Genomic DNA, 21,975 nt, shown 5'->3' with positions numbered 1-21,975 from the left:
ACAGTATCCAGCCAAAATACCATATTCCAAAGTAATTTAGATAAGCTAATTTAAAGATAAGTCTTGTATTTTTAATACTGCTAGTTTAATATAATCTACATTAATTCTTCAGAAGACCCAACATCACACTTTTAACTTTTAATACAATAAATTTAACTCTTTCTAATGTACATTTTTCTAGGAGTTTTGACAAATACATAAAATTATATATCAGTCACACCAGTATATCAGGCAGCTCCTGTACCCTAAAAATTCCCCTGTGAGGCTGGTTTCTTTGTAGTCGACAGCTTCTGCATCTCCTAACTTGCTATTTTAACAATGTCATATAAATAAAATCATACAATGTGTAGCTCTGGGGTTCTGGCTTCTTTCATTTAGCAAACTAAATTTAAGATTCATCATGTTGTAGCATACATTAATAGCTCATTCTTTTTTATTGCTGAATTATATTCGATTGAATGGCTATACCAGTTTGTTCACCATTCACAATTAAAGTGCATCTTGTTTCCTTCTAGTTTTTGGTAATGATGAATAAAGTTCCTATAAACATTCATGTACAGGTTTCTGTGTGAAGATATGCTTTCAATTCACTTGGGTAAACAGCTAAGAAAAGGATTGCTGGGTCATATAAGTGTATGTTTAAACTTATATATAACTACCTTCAAACTGTCCTCAAAAGTGTCTGTACCTCTGAGCATTCCCACCAGCACTGAATGAGAATTCCTGTTGCTCCATATCCTTGACAGCATTTGCTACTGCAAGTTTTGCAGGGTTTCTTTGCGGCACTGGGGTCGGGGTATGTTTCTGTTTAACAAATTCTAATATGTGTGTAGTGCATCTCAGGTAGTTTTAATTTGCATTTCTGTAAAGACTATTGAGCATCTTTTCATATATTAATTGGATAAAAATGTCTGTTCAGATCATGTGCCCATTTTTCAATTAGCAATAATCGCGCCTCGGATAAACCTCATTGGCTACGATACTGCCACTGCGCAAAGCTTCATGTGCCCATTTTTAATTGGGTTATTTATTTTCTTATTGTTGAGTCTGAAGAGTTGTTTTTATACATTTTATTTTTTTTGCGGTACGCGGGCCTCTCACTGCTTTGGCCTCTCCCGTTGTGGAGCACAGGCTCCGGACGCGCAGGCTCAGCGGCTATGGCTCACGGGCCCAGCCGCTCCGCGGCATGTGGGATCTTCCCGGACCGGGGCACGAACCCGTGTCCCCTGCATCGGCAGGCGGACTCTCTATCACTGCGCCACCAGGGAAGCCCTGTTTTTATACATTTTAATTATGGATATAAGTCCTTAATTATATATGTGATTTGCAAATATTTTCATTCAGACAAGGGTTCGTCTTTCTATTCTCTTAACAGTGTCTTTCACAGAGCAAAAGTTTTTAATTTCAATGAAGTTTAATTTATCAATAATTTTGCTTTTCCTTTATGGATCATGTGTTTGGTGTCATATCTAAAGTCATTGCTAAATATAAATTAAGTGGACTTTCTACTATGTTTTAGGTCTAGGATATATATATGTATATATATACATATATATATATATATATATATTTGTTGTTGTTGTTGTTGTTGTTGTTGTTGTATGCGGGCCTCTCACTGTTGTGGCCTCTCCCGTTGCGGAGCACAGGCTCTGGACACGCAGGTTCAGCGGCCATGGCTCACGGGCCCAGCCGCTCTGCGGCATGTGGGATCTTCCCAGACCGGGCACGAACCTGTGTCCCCTGCATCGGCAGGCGGACTCTCAACCACTGCGTCACCAGGGAAGCCCCTAGGATATATTTTGAATTATGTGTCAAGGAGTTTGTTTTTGTTTTCGTTTATCGACAACCATGTGTTAAAAAGACAACAAATGCAAAGACTCTATTTAATTGACTTTGTACTTTTGTCAAAAATCAATATTTGTGTGGGCCTATTTCCAGAGTCTCTCTCCTATTCCTTGAAATCTGTGTCTACAATTTAGTCAGTACTACAGTCTTCATTGCTATGCTTTACAGTAAGTTTTAAAATTAGGTAGTGGGTCCTCCAACTTTGTTCTTTTCAGAACTGTTTTGGTTTTTCAAGTTCCTGTGCTTTCCTATACATCCTAGAATCAGCTTGTCAATATCTATTTAAAAGCTTGACGGAGTTTTATCATTTCATTGAATCTAGAGTTCAAACTGGGGAAAATTGACATCTTAATTTGGAGTCCTCCAATCCATGAATATGGTATATCTCTGATTAGTTCTATCTTCTTTGATTTCTTTCAATGGTGTTTTGTAGTTCTCAGAATGCAGATCCTGCATTAGGTATAATCCTGTTAGAATTATACCTAAGCATTTCAATTTCTGGTGCTACTGTAAACTGTATGGGTTTTACAAATTAAAATTCCAATTGTTCATTGCTGGTATATAGGAAATATTACTTTCTTTGTATTTTGTGACATTGCTAAACTCACTTATTAGGAGCTATTAGGTTGTTTGGAATTTTCTACATAGATAACCATATCCTTTGCAAATACAGTTTTGTTTCTTCCCTTCTAACCTTTATGCCTTTTATTTATTTTTCTTGCCTGTCTGCATTATCTAAGACTCCCAGTATGATGTTAAAGGAATGGTGAGAGAGGGCATGCTTGCCTTGTTTCTGAGCTTAGGGGGAAAGTATTCAGTCTTTCACCATTAAGTATAATGTTAGCTGTAGGTTTTTCAAAGATGGTCTTTATTAGGTTAACGAAGTATCCGTCTACCTCAACTTTACTAAGAGTGTTTATCATGAATAGAGTTGAATTTTGTTGGATACTTTTTCTGCCTATTGAAATGACACTGAGAACAAATATGTATTTAATCCTATGTTAATCCTATTCCTCCTATGTAATAGGAGGAGTTTACATTGCATTTCTGGAATAAGCCCACATGATTAAGATGTATTTTCATTTTTATATACTTCTGGTTCTAATTTGCTAATATGTTGTTAGGGATTTTTACATATATGTTCATGAAGGATTTTGGTCTGTATTTTTCTTTTCTTGTAATGTCATTGTCTGGTTTTGGCATCAGAAGAAATGTTGATATCATAAGATGACCTGGGGAGTATTCTTTCTTCTATTTTCAGGAATGTGTAAAACTGGCATTATGTTTTCTTTAAAGGTTTGGTAGAATTCACTAGAGAAAGCCTCTGGGCTTAGCGTTTTCTTTTATGGAAGATTCCTAACTTTAAATTAAATTTCTTTAATAGATATACAACCATTGCAATTATCTATTTCTTTTTGAGTTAGCCTCAGTAGTCTATGCCTTTCAAGATGTTCTTGAAAGTTATGTCTTTCAAGAAGTTTCAAATAGTTTTAACAGCAATGTAAACAGAGCAGAAGACAGGATTAGCAAACTAGAGTACATTTCAAAAGAAAGTATCTAAACTAGAAAGAGAGAGAGAAAAAAAAAACAATTAAAAACATCAAAATAAGCATAAGATACATATGATACACAGTCTAAAGACCTTATATAAATGTAACTGGAAATTCCAGATGGACAGTAAATAGATATTGGGGCAGAAGCAATGTTTAAAGAAAGAATGAACAGGTTTTCCAAAACTGATGAAAGATATCAACCTAAAACTTTAAGAAGCTCTGCAAACTTAACGTAGAATTGATCCAAGAAAATTACATCTAGGTATATCACAGTACGATTACTAAACACAAAGTTGAAGAGCAAATCTTAACTGCAACAGAGGGGGGAAACTCCACATTACTGCAAAGGAATGACAGCTGACTTTTCAACTGACACAAATGAATGGCTTCTTTAAAGTGCCCAAGGAGGGAATTCCCTGGCAGTGCAGTGGTTAGGATTCCACTTTCACTGCTTTCACTGCCAAGGGCACAGGTTCAATCTCTGGTCAGAAAACTAAGATCCCATAAGCCATGCGGTGTGGCAAAAAAAAAAAAAAAAAAAAAGTGCCAAAGAAAATAACCACCAACCTAGAAATGTATAACTTTATATCTAGTAAAACCACCCTACACAGAAGTAAAAGCATGATGTTTTCAAACAAACAAAACTGGAATTCAAAGCCAGGATAATAACATGAAAGAAAGTACTAAAGGGAGTTTTTTGGGCAGGAGGAAAATGACTCAAAAATCCAAATGGGAATATGGAATTGCAGGAAAGGATGAAGAATAATAGAAAGGGTAAATATGTGATTAAAATGAATAAACATTACTATGCAAACAAAATTAATTTGTTGTGTGTTTTATATATGTAGAATCAAAATTCATGATAATAGATGTTCAGAAGAAGAGGCGGGGGCTTCCCTGGTGGCATAGTGGTTGAGAGTCCACCTGCCGATGCAGGGGACACGGGTTCGTGCCCCAGTCCGGGAAGATCCCACATGCCGTGGAGCGGCTGGGCCCGTGAGCCATAGCCGCTGAGCCTGCGCATCCGGAGCCTGTGCTCTGCAACGGGAGAGGCCACAACAGTGAGGGGCTCGCGTACAGCAAAAAAAAAAAGAAGAGGTGGGTTAAAAAAAGTGTTAACTGTTTTTAGGTCCCAACATTACTGGGGAGGTCAACAAAGAAATAATTTGTTATATATGCAAGTTGAAATCTCTAGAGAAATGAATAACAGAATAGTAAAAAAAATGAATAATGAGTTAATAAAAAGGAAATGGATAATTAAAAAGTTACTAATCCAAATAAAATCTGCATCAATCTACATAAAAATTCTAGATTTTCATTATTGGAAAGAAATCTCATGTGCTATTCACAAGATACGCACTTTAAATATATTGATAAAAAGCAAAGGATGGAAAAATATACACCATGCATATACTAGGGAAAAGAAAGCTGCTATAACTATACAACTGGTAGACAAAACATACTGTGAAACAAGAAATATTACTAGAAACAAAAAGGGAACCTACATAAGAGGTTTGTATTGTAGTCTGAAATCTGTATCCAACTAACAATTTGGCTTCAAAATACATAAAATAAAATTAACAGAACTAGAAAGAAAAACAGACATATTCACAATCATAAAACTTGAAACTTTCATGAAATTTGACACCTACCTACCACTATACAGAAAAAAATAATTCCAACAAAAAGCCTTTAGAAGAAAACATATGATAGAATCTTGAACTAGACTGATGGAAGAAATTTTCACATATTGAGGTATGGGGAATCATTCTGGCTTGTACATCATTTGGCTTGAACTTTATGCTAACTAGAGCCAGCAGTCTTATGGTCTGTCAAATGTACATTGTACAATTGCTTTAACTAAAAACAACAACAACAGCAAACAACAAAAATGCACTTTGCACTTACCAGACTGTTTAGAATGTCCACTTGGAAGATAGGGATAAATGTGCGCCCTTTCTATGACACTAATGCTAGTACTCCTTCGAAGATGCAGTTCCCTTCTCAGACACTGTGGTCATGCTGACTCGCTGTGTATGTGCTAATCAGTCTCTTTGGAAACTCTGAAGGACTGTACCCCTGTCATTTCTGATGTTTGTTCTTTGTTCTGACAAGATATGAAACTGCGGTTCAGGCATCCAAAATGGAGCCAGTTGGTCACTGTGGATGTGGTTTCAGACACGTTCCTGCATCACTAAGACCTTGAAATTTTCTGAACTGTATCAAACTCAAGGATACCACCAGCAGTTCTCAAAACAACATCTGCAGCTGCAGCCAGCTGCAACCTTAAGGTCTCAAGGTCTCCCCCTGTGACTACACAGCCATTTCAGACCCTAACCAATCCTTACTTAACTCATCTACCTAACTGTAACTCTGCGGTTTTTGCTGATATAAGCCTCCTCCACTTTGTAGTCTGGCAGAACACAATTCAAGTGCTTCTCCTTCACAATTCAAGTGTCCTTGGCTATAGTCCTCAGTCTGGCTCTAATAAAGCTCTTCTCTATTCCTATTTTGGATTTATTATTTCTGTTGACAAGACAAAAATTATAAAAATGCTAATAAAAAAGATAAATTTGATTCATTGTACGTAAGAACTTCTTTTCATCAAAAGATACCATTAAGAGAATGAAAAGGCAAGGCACAGAGTGGAAAAAGAAAATTGCAAAACATATATCTGACATATCAAAAATCAACATGGAACTTTAACAAAACAAAAAAAGAGACAACTCAGTACAAAAATAGGCAAATAACTTGAACAAGTACTCATGAAAGAGGATATCCAAATAGCCAATAAACATATGTACTAGTCATCAAGAAACAGCGAATTAAAACCATTATGTTATAAAACTATTTCTCACTATCAAAATGCCAAAATTAAAATACACACACACACACACAACCTATCGTAGTAGCGAGGACAAACTGAATTCACACAGGCTGGTAGTGGGAGTGTAAACTGTTAAAATCACTTGGAAAAGTCTTTGGCGGTATCTAGTAAAGCTTAATGTTTACACACTCTATGAGCAATTCCACTGGTAGGGACACACCCAAATAAAATGTATACAATGTTACCCAAGGATTAATAAGCTGTTCATAGCAGTTCTAAAATAGCTCAAACCAGAAACAATCCACATGTCCATAAATAGAGGAATGCATAAATCAATGGCAGTATTTTCACACAATGAAATACCATGCAGCAGCAAGAGTGCAGAACTATATATAACAAGATGTCTGTATTGCAAAAATGTCTGAATTGAAAAAACAAAATGAAGTAACTAAGAAAAGAAGGGAAAAGACATGGTTGGATGTCATTTGTATAAAGATCAAAAATATACAATACTAATCTTGCTATTAGAAGTTAGGATAATGTTAACCCTGGGAGTGACAGTCACTGGGACTATCTATATTACACTTTGAAAACAAATTTAATTTAAAATCAATATGCATACAGAAACTTTCAACAGTACAAACTGATGTCAATGTCACATAATCCAGTTATATCCCCAGGACTAAGCTTGGTGTCCAACATGACTCATGATAAACAACTGTTTTTAAATTAATGAGTGAAACAAGAAATCAAACACAAAAAGAATAATATACTGTAATTATTTCCCAGCTGTTGTTCATATATATATTTATTTGCCTTACGTCAGAAAGTATTCTCATACTGATCTTCTCTAATATTAAACCTGACAAACCTGACCTCTTCTTTTCCTCTTTTAAGTTTTAATTAACATAAAAATCAGCTGGGAAACTTCTCCAAAATACATATGTCTCATCCCATCTCTCGCTCTACCATTTAATCAAATCTGTTTGCAGGAAATGGAATTGCTTTATTCTGGGTCACAAAACAAGGGTTCCCATATTTTGAAGGCTGTGAAAAAATTATCATAAAGTCACTACTTACTGACTCTTTATGAGATAGTTATCACTAACATTTTTTATAGTTCACATGATCTGTGTCAAACATTTTGCATAACGACTCAGGTCAAGCAGGAAGTTAGATACATTGCCTTTAGCAAAACCACTGACTTCCATTAAATGGAGGTTGTATCTTTTCTATTCCTTCCCAGTGATTAAACTTTGCGAGCTTTAAGCATCTTGGGTGGTTTTCATGCCTAATTATAAAAAGCCTTCAAAAGAAAAATTTAGAAACTAACATATAAATGTCTCTGATGAGCCTGATGTGATTTCAAGACATTCTTTACCCGGTCATGGATCTCATCGCAGTTTGAAGGTGAACACCAGTCAGAATGGAATCTGTAGGCATAAAAAACAAAGGTGACTTGTAGCCAGAGGGAGAGAAAAGTAAATCTTTCCAAATGCCAGACACAGAAAGTTATTTTTTCTTATCTCTATGTGATAACATAAAAAGATTAAAATAACATATTTTCTTTCTTTGACCGAGGATGAGAGGCAGATGTAAAATCAGGTACTAATTCTCAACTGTAGTATTAAGTCCTCACAATATGTTCCATTAACAGTCTTAATAATAAAGTTTGACATGATTTGGGGAGAGCATATCTATATATCTGACCATTTTAACAATTTCCATACATAATTCTTTAGAGGTTTATCTTTAAATAAAGATATAAATTTTTATATTAGAGCAATAACTCCACCTATAGTGCCTTTAAAATTAGTTCTTATTTTCCAGTCTTGAAATTAAACATGTCAAAGAAGAAGGAAAGCAACTATTCCTCTTTCTCATACCCTTCCCAAACTCAAAACTGGCACTTGTATAATTAAGCTACTTTATTTGTTTTATACAAGTAATAATGAAAATTTCCACATCCATCTGATTATAATGCATCTACATGACATATTCTTGGTAATTCCTTTATAAAGGAATGAGTACTAAAATGTTAACAGGTTGCTTAAAACTTTCTAGCTCCCAGTTTGTTCTTACAAAGTTATAATTTTATGTGTTTACACAAAGTATAAACTGTTAAGCAGGATAAATGATTTACATAATCTGTTTTAAAGAATGCAATCCGTAATGGATGATCAACTATATATAAATGTTAATCTCCTGCATTTGTAATAGGAAGTGTTGCTGCATTTATGGAAATATATCGGCAGACCTTGCTATTTGCTACATATGTAACACATCTTGAAAATCAGAGACCCAAATATCCAGCTCCAAGAGGATCTCTTCAATGACACTATGAGAGGATCCACTAGTCTGTGCTGTGGTATAAGAAATAATTACCTAGCAATCTAACTCCATTTACAAAAAGCAAAACCTTTAGCATGATCAAAAAGAATATCAGCTCCTTTTAAATTAGATTTTCTATTATTTCTTAGTCTGATTTTAGTAATAACTCTACAAGCTAATATAAATTATAAGTCATAATATTAATATTTATACTTTAAGGAGAAAACTGCTTCTGAAATGTAACACTTATAATCAAAATTGAAACCCTTGTATGGTGTGCTAACCCTATTGGAGGTATTCTTTAAATAGGCTTAAAGCAAAAAGGACTTTCACTATAAATAAATTCATTTGCTTAGAGTCACTGGTAAAGTTTTCAAAAGTCTGTTTATTCATATACATGATTAAGGAGTCAGCTTTTTACAGCAATCTTAGAGGAAAACTTATTTAATTTTAATGAAGATTTACCTAGATAAACCAGAGCTGTATGTTCTGTCATATTCCCAAGTTTGCCTGGGACATAAAATCTACATTTACATCAGTTTAAATTGTTTATTGATTCCAATGGATTGTATAAACATAGTATATTTCTCAGTGACCTAAAAGCCAGATCAGAGAATGTCTTATATTTAAAGATGTGGTACTGAGTGTGCTAAAAAGAACAAAATGTTTTTGTTCCTAGTAATGTCTTAAAGACATATTGTTTGACATATTTTACTTTCTTCTATAGACTAGATCTAGATCTTTTTTAGAAAATACACTCAAAGCAGAGGTGTTCTACGTTAGTGAAAGTAAAAAAGTTTATTTACCCTGGAAAGTACCCCAATAAAATTTTATTAACTTATTTAGATGTATTCAAACTAAATTGCCATTATATTCTTTTATTTTAAAAGTACCTCAAATTTCCTCAAGTCATAAGTAAAATATGTAATGTTTAATATTTGAATCACTGATATCCTTCTGGCAAAGAACTTATTTATCTATATCTACTATCCAACATCAAAATAAATGTGTAAATGCTGTTACCTACTCTAAACCATCCCCTGCATTGAAATATGAAAAAGGGACAGTTGACTTTAGCTACCCTCAATAAAGAATTTTTGAAAATAGCCTCAGTGAAGAATTTATCAACCTGGCTTCAAAGCTGGGACAATTTATACAAGGATAAAATAACACAAGACTAAAATTGATATTTTACTATAGTAGTAGACAACTGGAGAGTTCTGTAAAATATGCAAAAAGGTAGAAAACTAAATCAATATTTATAAAAACATATGCAAGGAGATACAGGTAAAAAAAATTCTTGAAAACCTACAGATATGGCAAAGAACCTAATCAAGAAAACCACAAGGGCTTCCCTGGTGGCGCAGTGGTTGAGAGTCTGCCTGCCGATGCAGGGGACACGGGTTCGTACCCCGGTCTGGGAGGATCCCACATGCCGCGGAGCGGCTGGGCCCGTGAGCCATGGCCGCTGAGCCTGTGTGTCCGGAGCTTGTGCTCCGCAACGGGAGAGGCCACAACAGTGAGAGGCCCGCATACCACAAAAAATAAAAAATAAAAAAAAGAAAACCACAAGTGCTTAATTCTAAAAGTAGGGAAAAAGAGTGTAGCACCAACTGAATATCTGAACATCTGAGCAGACATGGAAATCAAAGAAAGTCCCTGAAAACTGAGATGCAAGTTACCAGACTTCAGTAGAAAAACCTCTCTTCAAGAGCTTCTCCTGAACTTTTAAAGCCTATAGATACACAGACATATATCTCCCTATGTAAATATACAGTTGTATCTATCTATCTATGTATCTATCTATGTATCTATGTATCTGTCCATCTATGTATCTAGCTATGTATCTATCTATGTATCTATCTACCTACCTACCTACCTACCTATCTGTCTGAACTTGATCTCCATAGGCATAATTCTAATACACTTGAAGCAACATTCATCAAAATTCCCTATCTCAGGATGGGGGTCTCTAGCATACCTTCATATACCCATTTCAAATGCTTACAGGGCTAATGAGGAAATAGATAAATCTATCTGTTCAAGACAGAGATGTTTTAATACAGTTTCCAAACTGATATACTCTTGTTTGAATCATCAGTTTTGAGATGAACTTTTGATAGACTCTCTACAGCTAATTTAAACTTTCTTATTTATGCCTGATAGCCCTAAGTACGCTGCAGGAATTTGGTGTGGTACTTTAGCTTTTTGATACCACTTGTAAAGATAAGTTTTATTTCTACGTGTTGACGGCATATCTCTTAGGTTTTCAAATTTCTATAAAATTTCTTAAATACCCAGGGTTGGGTTTTCGGTTTTGTTTTTTAATTTATGACAACTCTGGTTTTCTATGTTACCATGAGGGAGGCAAGGAATTTCCAATTTGGATTCAACAACAACAAAAACAGATGAAGAAGAATTATTTCTTTCACATTCAAATTATAACAAGTGTCTAACTTTGTTTGCCAAAGCATTTTTAGAGGGAGAACTAGAATCTTTACATAAGGTTAAGATAGACAGACGATTAAGATTCTCTTGGCAAGTTGGGGGTAGGTAATTTGAGGAAAATAGGCGCCATGTACCAATAATATATAGTATCATCATTATCACTAAAAGGAAAATATAACCTATGCTATTTTTATACATAAGCCATGACTATAATATTAAATCTCTATGAATCTACTAAAAACAAACTATCATATACTCTATTTTTCACTTGGGAACTACAAAATTTAATTAGGGTTAAAGTGACCCTAATTAATAAACTCACTAATAGTTAATAAACTCACTTTGAGAGAACTGGGCTGGGGAGGAATATCTAGCATTGTATAATATGCAATATGTTCTAAACAAAAACAATTTAAAGTAAGTCTCTTAAAATCAGATTATCCCGTTACGAGTAATCACATCACATACATAATCACTGCCTGCTCTTTCCTTTTTTTTTTTTTTTTTTTTGCGGCACGCGGGCCTCTCACTGTTGTGGCCTCTCCCGCTGCGGAGCACAGGCTCCGGACGCGCAGGCTCAGCGGCCATGGCTCACGGGCCCAGCCGCTCCGCGGCATGTGAGATCTTCCCGGACCGGGGCACGAACCCGTGTCCCCTGCATCGGCAGGCGGACTCTCAACCACTGTGCCACCAGGGAAGCCCTGCCTGCTCTTTTCTAATGATGATTATTCAAAAATTTAGTACAGAAATAGAGACCAAGCATTACCTTTCCCTGAGAGAAGCACGATTTAATACAGGGCTTGGAGAATGCTTCGGCATTGTAGAGGGTGCTGAATGAACGAGTAAGGTCCTGGATGAATGCTGGGGATTGCTACATGACCTTGAGCTCAAATAGTCATCACATCTTTCCAAAGAGTCATCGAAGTCTCTCCCATGAGGTGTTCTGATGACCTGTTTAAAAATTTTTTATATATATACATATATATGTGTATATATATATATACACATATATATACATGTGTATATATATATATATATATATACACACACACACACACACACACACACACAGGATATATATAGTGACATTATACACACACACACACACATACGCTTTGTAAAAGTAAAAAAATCAAATATAATGCCACAGCTATATTTGAAGGTAAATTTCAAAATGTAGCAGTCATTACTACCACTGCATGACTAGACATTAAATACATATGATTATTCATTCCACATGTCCAAAATCTACGGAACTTTATCAATTCCAATGGCTTTTGAGTAGGAATAGGGTAAAGGTAGGGATGTATATATAAAACAAAGGACAAATACACATGAACTAATGATAGTCTAGTTTATCTATGAGGCCAAACAAAACAGAATTCTAGTCCTCATACTCATTCATTCCTTCATAATAAATCAGGGTAGATAAATGAATAAATTCCTACCCTTGTAGAACTTATATTCTAGTAAAATTTACATTCTAGTAAGGAGAGATTTAAAAACACACACCTGGAGTCTGTCATACAGAGTGAAGTAAGTCAGAAAGAGAAAAACAAATACCATATGCTAACACATATATATGGAATCTAAAAAAAAAAACCAAAAAAAAAAACAAAAAAAAACATGGTTCTGAAGAACCTAGGGGCAGGACAGGAATAAAGACGCAGAAGTAGAGAATGGACTCAATTGAGGACACAGGGAGGGGGAAGGTTAAGCTGGGACGAAGTGAGAGAGTGGCATGGACTTATAAATACTACCAAATGTAAAATAGACAGCTAGCGGAAAGCAGCCGCATAGCACAGGGAGATTAGCTCAGTGCTTTGTGACCACATAGAGGGATGGGATAGGGAGGGTGGGAGGGAGGTGCAAGAGGGAGGAAATATGGGGATATATGTATATGTATAGCTGATTCACTTTGTTATAAAGCAGAAACTAATACACCATTGTAAAGCAATTATACTCCAATAAAGATGTTAAAACACACACACACACACACACCTGCCCGCCCAAAATAAATAGGTAAAATATACAGTATATGGAAGGATGGTAAATACCATGGGAAGAAAATAAAGGCGATAAGAAGTGCTGCTGGGTGGAGTGGCAGGGGTATGTAGCGCAGGAGCTGTAATTCTAAATACAGTAGTCAATTGGGACCTCACAGAGAAGACTGTCCTAGTAAAGACCTAGGGAGTAAAGGCCTGAAGACCCTAGTGAAGACCATAAGACCTAAGTCAGGGGGACATTTGTGAGAAGAACATTCCAGAAAGAGAGAAAAATAAACACAAAGATCCTGTGGATGGGGTAGGGTGCATGCCTGATAGTTAGAAATAGCAAGGAAGCCAACAGGGCTAGACAAAATAGTAGGAAATAAAGTAAATAAGGTAAATTTTAAGGATTTAGCCTTCTATTCTAAACAGAGGAAAAATAAGCTCTTTTTATTTTTTTGTAAGTAAGATCTCCTCGGCTACTGTGTCGAGAACAGTCTATAGTGGGCCCAAGGGCAAAGGCAAGGAAATCAGTTAAGAAACTATTACAACAAAGTATGGAAAGAACGCTGGCTTGATTCTGAGTGATAGCAGTGGAGGCAGAAAGTGATCAGATTCAGAAGTCATCTGGAAGATACAGCCAACAGGATTTGCACAGACTGACTATCAAGGATAACATCAAAGTTTTCTGGTGAAATCAACTGGAAGAGTTGAGTTTGTATGAATTAGCTATACCCTTCCAAATGGACAGGTGGAAGAGTAAGATATTAGGAGTCTGGTTTTGGACATGTTGAGCTTCACACATCTATTCATCATCCAAACTATTAAAGCAGAGGTTCAGGAGAAGAGTCCAGGATAAATGTACAAGCTGGTAATTTCCAGAGTCTAAATGGCATTTAAAAGTATGGCACTAGGTGATATAACCAAGGAAGTGAGCATAAACAGGAAACACCTGAAAACTGAGCCCTGGGAAGACTCCACTGTTTAGAGGCTGGGAAGATGAGGAGGAAACAAACTGAGGAATGGCCAGGGAAGAAGTGGAAGAAAAAGGAGAATGTGTTATTCTGGAAGTCAATTAAATAATGTATTTCAAGGAGGAGGAGTAACTAGCTCGGTCAAGTACTGCTGACAGGTCAAGGCAGAAAAGGCTAGGAATGAACTTCTGGATTTTAGCAGCAGGGGGGGGTCATAAATAATATTAATAAGAGTAGCTTTGGTGGGGGCTTCCCTGGTGGCACAGTGGTTAAGAGTCCGCCTGCCAATGCAGGGGACATGGGTTTGAGCCCTGGAACAGGAAGAGCCCACATGCCGCAGAGCAACTAAGCCCATGTGCCACAACTACTGAGCATGTGAGCCACAAATACTGAGCCCGTGTGCCACAATTACCAAAGCCCATGCACCTAGAGCCCATGCTCTGCAACAAGAGAAGCCACCGCAATGAGAAGCCCATGCACCACAGCGAAGGGTAGCCCCGGCTTGCCACAACTAGAGAAAGCCTGTGTGCAGCAACAAAGACCCAACACAGCCAAAAATAAATTAAAATAATTTTAAGAAAAGAGAGTGATAATCTGGAGTTAAGTTCAAGAGAGAATGAGAGAGACCTAAATGTAAGGCCAGACACTATCAAACTCTTAGAGGTAAACATAGGCAGAACACTGTATGACATACATCACAGCAAGATCCTTTTTGACCCACCTCTTACAGAAATGGAAATAAAAACGAAAATAAACAAATGGGACCTAATGAAACTTAAAAGCTTTTGCACAGCAAAGGAAACCATAAACAAGACAAAAAGACAACCCTCAGAATGGGAAAAAATATTTGCAAATGAAGCAACTGACAAAGGATTAATCTCCAAAATTTACAAGCAGCTCATGCAGCTCAATATCAAAAAAAGAAACAACCCAATCCAAAAATGGGCAGAAGACCTAGACATTTCTCCAAAGAAGATATACAGATTGCCAACTAACACATGAAAGAATGCTCAACATCATTAATCATTAGAGAAATGCAAATCAAAACTACAATCATCTCACACTGGTCAGAATGGCCATCGTCAAAAAATCTACAAACAATAAATGCTGGAGAGGGTGTGGAGAAAAGGGAACCCTCTTGCACTGTTGGTGGGAATATAAATTGATACAGCAACTATGGAGAACAGCATGGAGGTTCCTTAAAAAACTAAAAATAGAACTACCATACGACCCACTACTGGGCATATACCCTGAGAAAGCCGTAATTCAAAAAGTCATGTACCACAATGTTCATTGCAGCTCTATTTACAATAGCCAGGACATGGAAGCAACCTAAGTGTCCATCGACAGATGAATGGATAAAGAAGATGTGGCACATATATGCAATGGAATATTACTCAGCCATAAAAAGAAACAAAATTGAGTTATTTGTAGTGAGGTGGATGGACCTAGAGTCTGTCATACAGAGTGAAGTAAGTCAGAAAGAGAAAAACAAATACCGTATGCTAACACATATGTACGGAATCTAAAAAACAGAAACAAAAAGAAATGGTCATGAAGAACCTAGGGGCAAGACGGGAATAAAGACGCAGACCTACTAGAGAATGGACTTGAGGATATGGGGAGGGGGGAGGGTAAGCTGGGACAAAGTGAGAGAGTGGCATGGACATACATACACTACGAAACGTAAAATAGATAGCTAGTGGGAATCAGCTGCATAGCACAGGGAGATCAGCTCGGTGCTTTGTGACCACCTAGAGGGGCGGGATAGGGAGGGTGGGAGGGAGGGAGATGCAAGAGGGAAGAGATATGGGGATATATGTATATGTATAACTGATTCACTTTGTTATAAAGCAGAAACTAACACACCATTGTAAAGCAATTATACTCCAATAAAGATGCTAAAAAAAAAATTAGGTAAATACCAAGGAAATCTGAGTAAATTAAGGACTTTAGTTAATAATAATATATCTATATTGATCCATTAATTATATAGCAAATGTACCATACTAAATAAGATGATAATAATATGAGAAACTGGGTATGGAGTATATGAGAACTCTCTGTACTATCTTTGTATTTTTTATGTAAATATAAAACTGCTCTTAAAAAAAAAAAAGAACTGCCAGTAAAAAAAAAAATTAGAATTAAGCTATGCTAGGTAAAATTTTAAAATTTAACTTGCCCTTTTTCTTACATTTATTTTCTTTATGCTTCCAATCCACCAATGTTCTTTCTGTTACATTTTTATCTTATGATTTTATCCCTTAGTTCAGGTATTGTTTTATAATGCACATCCCTACTATATCATGTACATATCACAGAGAAAGTGGATTAGTAGTGTTGTAACACACAAAAACATCACCCTTGGGCAGACTTTTCATACCAGGCACATCTCATAGCCCCATCCTTTGTTGGTTGCCTTTGGGTTCCTATTCCTGACCCAATGGTGTCTGGATGATAGTGTTGACATAACTCAAAACATGGTGACTCATGGCTGCGCTTTCACTAGAGGCCCCAGAGATATGGCAGTTATCTGGTAAACCTAACCATCCTAGGTCCTGATTAGGGTAGACTTCAAACCCTCTTTTGTATTGACCCAGCTTTCTTATCTCTTCTCTGGCATATATTCCCTGCAAATATTATGCCAATGTACCCAAGACACTAAATGCTTCTAGAAAAAAAATTAAATTAACCATATAGATTGGTTAGTTTTATTATGAATTTATTATTGTCAGTATGATATGGACACTCAAATTACTTTGACATTCTCTAATGCCAGCATCCTCACTGGAATTAATACATCCTTCCCATAATGTTCTTTAAATCCTCTGACACACTCTCACACAGATGTTTCTAACTTGCTACCTCTGCTCTCCTGTGAATCTACTGAGTCCACACATGTATGCTCCCTTCTATCTAATCTCAGAAGTTTCTTCAATCCAAGAATAACACCTACCTCCATCTGTGCTTTATCCCCATTCTTTTTCACATCCTTTGAACTTCCCTCCATTAATTATTAGCATGCTATCTGTATTTCCAGCTTCTTCACTTCAACTGGCTCCCAACTTTTAATGCAATTCATGCCTGATCTCTCCCATTTTTATCTCTCTTCTTTTGTACATTAAAAAAACTCATTGAAGTTGCAGACTAAACATATTGCTATTTTTCTACCTCTCCTGTACTTATAATGTTTCATCAAAACCTACTCTTCCACAACTTATTTTATAAATCCTGTCTTTTCCTCCCAGTTCTCATACTACTTGGCCTCTGCAGCATTTGTCACTGGTCAGTCCTCTTTTAGGTCTTCTCTCCTGAATTTCTCCTCCTCTGTTTCCTTAGTCACCTCTTTTCATGGTCCAGTGGACATTCTTCATCCTTCATCTCATCACTGAAATCAGTGGCTGCTCTCCAATGTCACACTTTCTGCCCCTGTCTCATGTACCTTCTCTTTGGTTGATTTCCTTTGCTTCTATTATCAAGTGTACAGTAATCTTTGAAACACTTATCTACGGACAACACTTAGCTTTCCAAGACGTATCTCTGGAAATCCAGATCTGGATACCCATTTCTCTGTAAGGCAGCTCTATTTGGATTTTCCACATGTAACCAAAACTCAGTAAATTAAAAATTTTTATCTCCACCATGCTCTTACCTCTGCTATTCCAGATTTCATCATTATCTTAGACCTAAGCTAAAAATCCATCATTCATATTTCCACAACACCAAGTATGGTCCATCTCTTTATTCACTCCAGAGCAAGCTATTTATGGACGACATAAATTTTAGAATTCTGCCGTCTTGAGATCTTAAATAAATTCGAGAAAATGTCAATTCTATCAATGAAAAAAAAAAAAAGAAAATTGAGATGGTTGATTGAAAATTTAGGGGACCTGTCAGATCAAATGAAAGAACTGAAAAAATTAATAACTATATAATATCATTTAAATGGCATTAGACATAGGAAAAAGTAGAATTGGCACTGGCTTTATCAAATTGACAACGTAACGCGCATAGTTTTGAACTTTCCCAAAATATAGTGAAAGAGTTAAAAATTCTCAGAGTAGAAAAATTACTGAAAGACAAAATAGAAGAAAAACTTTCCTGAACTAATGAGATACATCACGGGGGATATTATGAACCAGCAACATTAATTAAAAGAACAAAAGCACCACAAAAAAAAAAAAAGAGAGAAAATGAGAGAGAGGAACTGAATTTATTTAACAAATATTTAACTTCCAGTCACCATGTTAAATGTTGGGATTACAACAGTGAACACAACGAAATCCCTGCCTTTATGAGCTTATGTCCTTGCAGTTACTATCAACGAAATATTTGACCTTTTAAGAAGGTCAATTTGACCTTTAATCTTTCTCAGACTCATTTCACTTGTATGTAAAACAGGGTTAATAACAGCTACCTTATAGATCTTCCGTCATTTATTTAAAGTATCTTGCAGAATGCCTAGGTGTGTGAATTAGTTATACAACAAATATAAGTCCTTTATTATTAAGACACCACTCCAACACGGCTTCTTACTTCAACCCTACCACAATTTTCACTGTTTTCCAGAATTACAGCAACATATGGTGAGCCAGCAGTCAGCTGAGAGAATCAAGCTTTCATCCCAGAACCAAACAGCATGTAATTCAAATGACTCAGTTACAGTCCCAAATAACTGACCAAGAAATATGTGATCCAGATTGAATAAAAGAAAAAACTGAAAAGTGCTCTATTGTTAGCTGTTCACAGAGACAAAGTAAAAACACAGTGAATGTCAAAAACAAGATCAAAGAGGTCCATGACCAATAAATACAAGTGTATATATTAAGAGACCGATAGAAAAGGAAAAAAAGTGCTATAATGCTGTTTCTAGAATTATATCCAAATATGAGTCACTTGGCTTATAGTAGAGAGATTATTTTCTCTTCATTAATTTCAATGCCATTTGAGTCATGCTGGCTGGCAGACCATTTCATTTTTTGTTTACTAAAATTTCTCCACAAACTAGTCAGCAACGCTTTAAATAAAGCCTCTTCTAGGTGACTACAACTGACTTTTTTTCTCTTTATCAGAATATTCACTGAGAATCTCTTGAACAACATGTTAGCTAACACACAGATCTAGAGAGGTACAGGGATTTGAAATCACAAACCAGATGAGACAGGGTATTAACACAAAGAAAACTGACAGTGAGATACGCTAGGTGGCAAATACATCCTAACGACAATATGTGCAGAAGGACATTTATAGACTTCTAATGGTCTAAATGGTGGAGGTCTCATGGAGGAGGTGGATTGGAATCAAGGCCATAAGTAGAGAAAAGGGGGAGATAGGGCATTCCAAGTAGAGGAAAAGGCACAAGGAAAGATAAACAATGAGTACAGTCACTTGGCTAGTTCTGTAGGAAAGTAATCAAAGAGAATATCACAGAGGTGGAGAGGGGCACACTGTAGAGAACCTTGAACGCTGCAACTCAATACTATCTGACATTTATTAAGCATCTTCTATGTATCAAATACTGAACAAGGTAGGTGACAGTAGTCACAGTTAAATATAACAGGAGACCTCAAAGATATTACAATCCAGAATGAGAGACATGAAAAAACAAGTAATGATAAAACAATGAGGAAGGAAATTAGAACTAAATAGATATACAATAAGTAATTGTGCAGTGGGGACACAGCTGGGATGTATTCCTTCCATGGAATTAGGATAAATATTTGTTTTGGAAAATTATTTATCTAAATGGGGAACGGAAGGTATAATAAGGGGGTAAGTCTTTGATAAGAATCCATTTCAAATTTTCAACCTTAAAACTCAGCTTAAGAAAACGTTTTCGTAGCTCTTGTGAGTTTTCCATAGGTTGCTTATTCACTTCCTAAAACCAAATGGAATGTTATCTCTTTGGCTCATAACAGAAGAGCTACATTTCTTGGATGACTCCTCAAGAACCCTGCCTTGGAGTGTTCAAAGAACAGGGTTCAAATCCCTGCTTGTTATGCGACCCTGAGCAAGTCATGTACTCTTTAAGTTTTCATTTCCTTCTCTATAAACTGGGGAAATTATCTTACAGGTTTGCTACAGAAAATAAAGGAGACAAAATTAGTACAAACGCAAAGCAGAGGGCTCGAGTTATGAAAGACAACAGTATTTATTTCCTCTGTTTACAGCAACCTTCATATTTCAGCATAAACAGTTTTTTTTGTTTTACATTTACAGAAATAGTTCTTTAAATGCCATTTCTAAGATCTCAGAAATGTAATAATTCCAATATTGCAAATGTTGCAATGTATCAAGATAAAATCTAATATTTTTAAACCAATCTGAAATTGTTACAGGTAGAAAAGAAAATTTCACACACCAAATTCATTGTAATTATATAAATGTAATGTAATTAAATGACATACTTTTCAAATATGTGATACATAATGGTTTGGTTATACCATACTTATGAAATAAGGTTCCTGAAAAGTTGTTTACACAATAAGTTCATAAGTTAAATAATATTTATGCCCATGAAAATTTTATATTTATTGGAACTTCAAGGTCAAATTAATGGAATAGAGAACCACAAAGTATAAATAGGAACCAGGAAATTCGCTTATCCAACAAATATTTGTTGAAAGCCCATTTAGTGCCTGGTACTACACACCATGCTTTAAAGTTTCTCCTTTGTTATGGGACATAAAACTTAAGAAATAAATAAAAATAATTCTAAGGAATTTGCTGGGAAGTAGTTGAAAATGAAGACTATAGGAAAGAAGTGCAGTAGAGGTACTACTTTCAGGATAGTAAGAACGAAGCACAGTTCTGATTCAAAAGGGAGAGAAGCAGATACTGGCAACTGAGATCAGTTTCTCAATTTTGCTGAAAACATTCCTTTTGAATCCTACTGAAGGGAATGACCCATTCCAACCTTGTCAATTTAAAAATACATATGCTCAACTATCTGGTTTGGTTTAAGGAAGATGTACTTTCTTTACACTGAAGAAAAATTTAGAAGAAATTCCAAAATAATGCAATGAAAATGATAAGTAATTCCTAAGTGTGTCCATCTTTAGGGGGTAGGGGGAAATTCCTCCCTTCTTAGCCCACTGTTCAATGCACTTATATAAATAACTTGTTTAATCCTCACAATGACCCTGTGTGGTATTTTTATTACCTACACTTTACAGGAGAGGAAACTGAAGAAAAGTCAAACAGCTATTAAGTGGTAGGGGTCCCAGGCCAGTGAACTACGAGAGATCCACAGCAGAAAAAACTGGAAAATCCCCACAGCCCAGGCCTCACAGGATGCCTATGAGGAAAGTTCCACAGAAGATGCGCTAACAATCTGATTTACAAACAACCCAATAAAAAGAGCCAAGGAACAAACCGACAAACTGTTCCCAAGGAAGAAATAAAATATCCCCCAATTAATTTTATGATGTGATCATAACATTGCTACCAAACCACTCAAGAAAAGCAGAAGGAAGGTAATTAGAGACCACTCTTACTAGTGACCATATGTGACAAAATATCTTAAGTAAAATATTAACAAATTAAATTTAGTGATGTTCAAAAAAAGAATACAACATGATTAAGCTGGGTACATTCAAAGAATACAAGAATGGGTTATCAATAGAAAATCTGTTAATTCACTATAGAAAAATTATTATCAACTCAATAGATGCTGAAAAAATTATTCAATAACATCCAACATCCACTCGTAATTAAAACGTATACATACCTTGCAAACAAGGAATTTCAAACGGAACTTCCTTGACTTGCTAGAGGATATCTAACAAAAATCTACTGCAAATAAGATTCATAGGTGTGAAGCCTTCTACATGATCTTACCAAAGACAGGATCAAGACAACACAGTATTAGTTCATGCTGCAGCGTATCAGGCTGCATCGCAAGAGCAAATTAAGTTTGAAAATTAGTGGCTTAACATAATAAAGGTTCATTTTTCCCTATGCTTTATGGTAATATAGGTTAGCAAGAGAATCACACTTCACAGAAT

The 21,975-nt window shown here is 35.9% G+C and overlaps 1 protein-coding gene and 1 pseudogene across 2 annotated transcripts in view; both read right to left on the bottom strand.

Annotated features, from left to right (window-relative positions):
* The window catches only part of SPATA6 (spermatogenesis associated 6), a 153,972-nt gene that overhangs the window by 48,516 nt on the left and 83,481 nt on the right, over positions 1-21,975 (bottom strand). The window contains exons 10-11 of one of the 2 annotated variants that reach the window (XM_029230782.1): positions 11,771-11,955; positions 7,559-7,658 (exon numbers count right to left, since the gene is read on the bottom strand). In XM_029230782.1, the coding sequence (XP_029086615.1) occupies positions 7,559-7,658; positions 11,771-11,955 (285 nt within the window). The remainder of the gene's footprint in view (positions 1-7,558; positions 7,659-11,770; positions 11,956-21,975) is intronic. The other variant, XM_029230783.1, reaches the window with a different exon arrangement.
* LOC114900185 lies at positions 870-1,000 on the bottom strand (annotated as a pseudogene).

This window comes from Monodon monoceros, unplaced genomic scaffold (assembly GCF_005190385.1).
Source record: "Monodon monoceros isolate NGI ecotype Baffin Bay Population unplaced genomic scaffold, NGI_Narwhal_1 Super_Scaffold_18, whole genome shotgun sequence".
NCBI classification, from domain to species: domain Eukaryota; kingdom Metazoa; phylum Chordata; class Mammalia; order Artiodactyla; family Monodontidae; genus Monodon; species Monodon monoceros.
The sequence above is the reverse complement of the archived record's forward strand: the minus strand, read 5'-3'. Positions and strand labels throughout refer to the sequence as shown.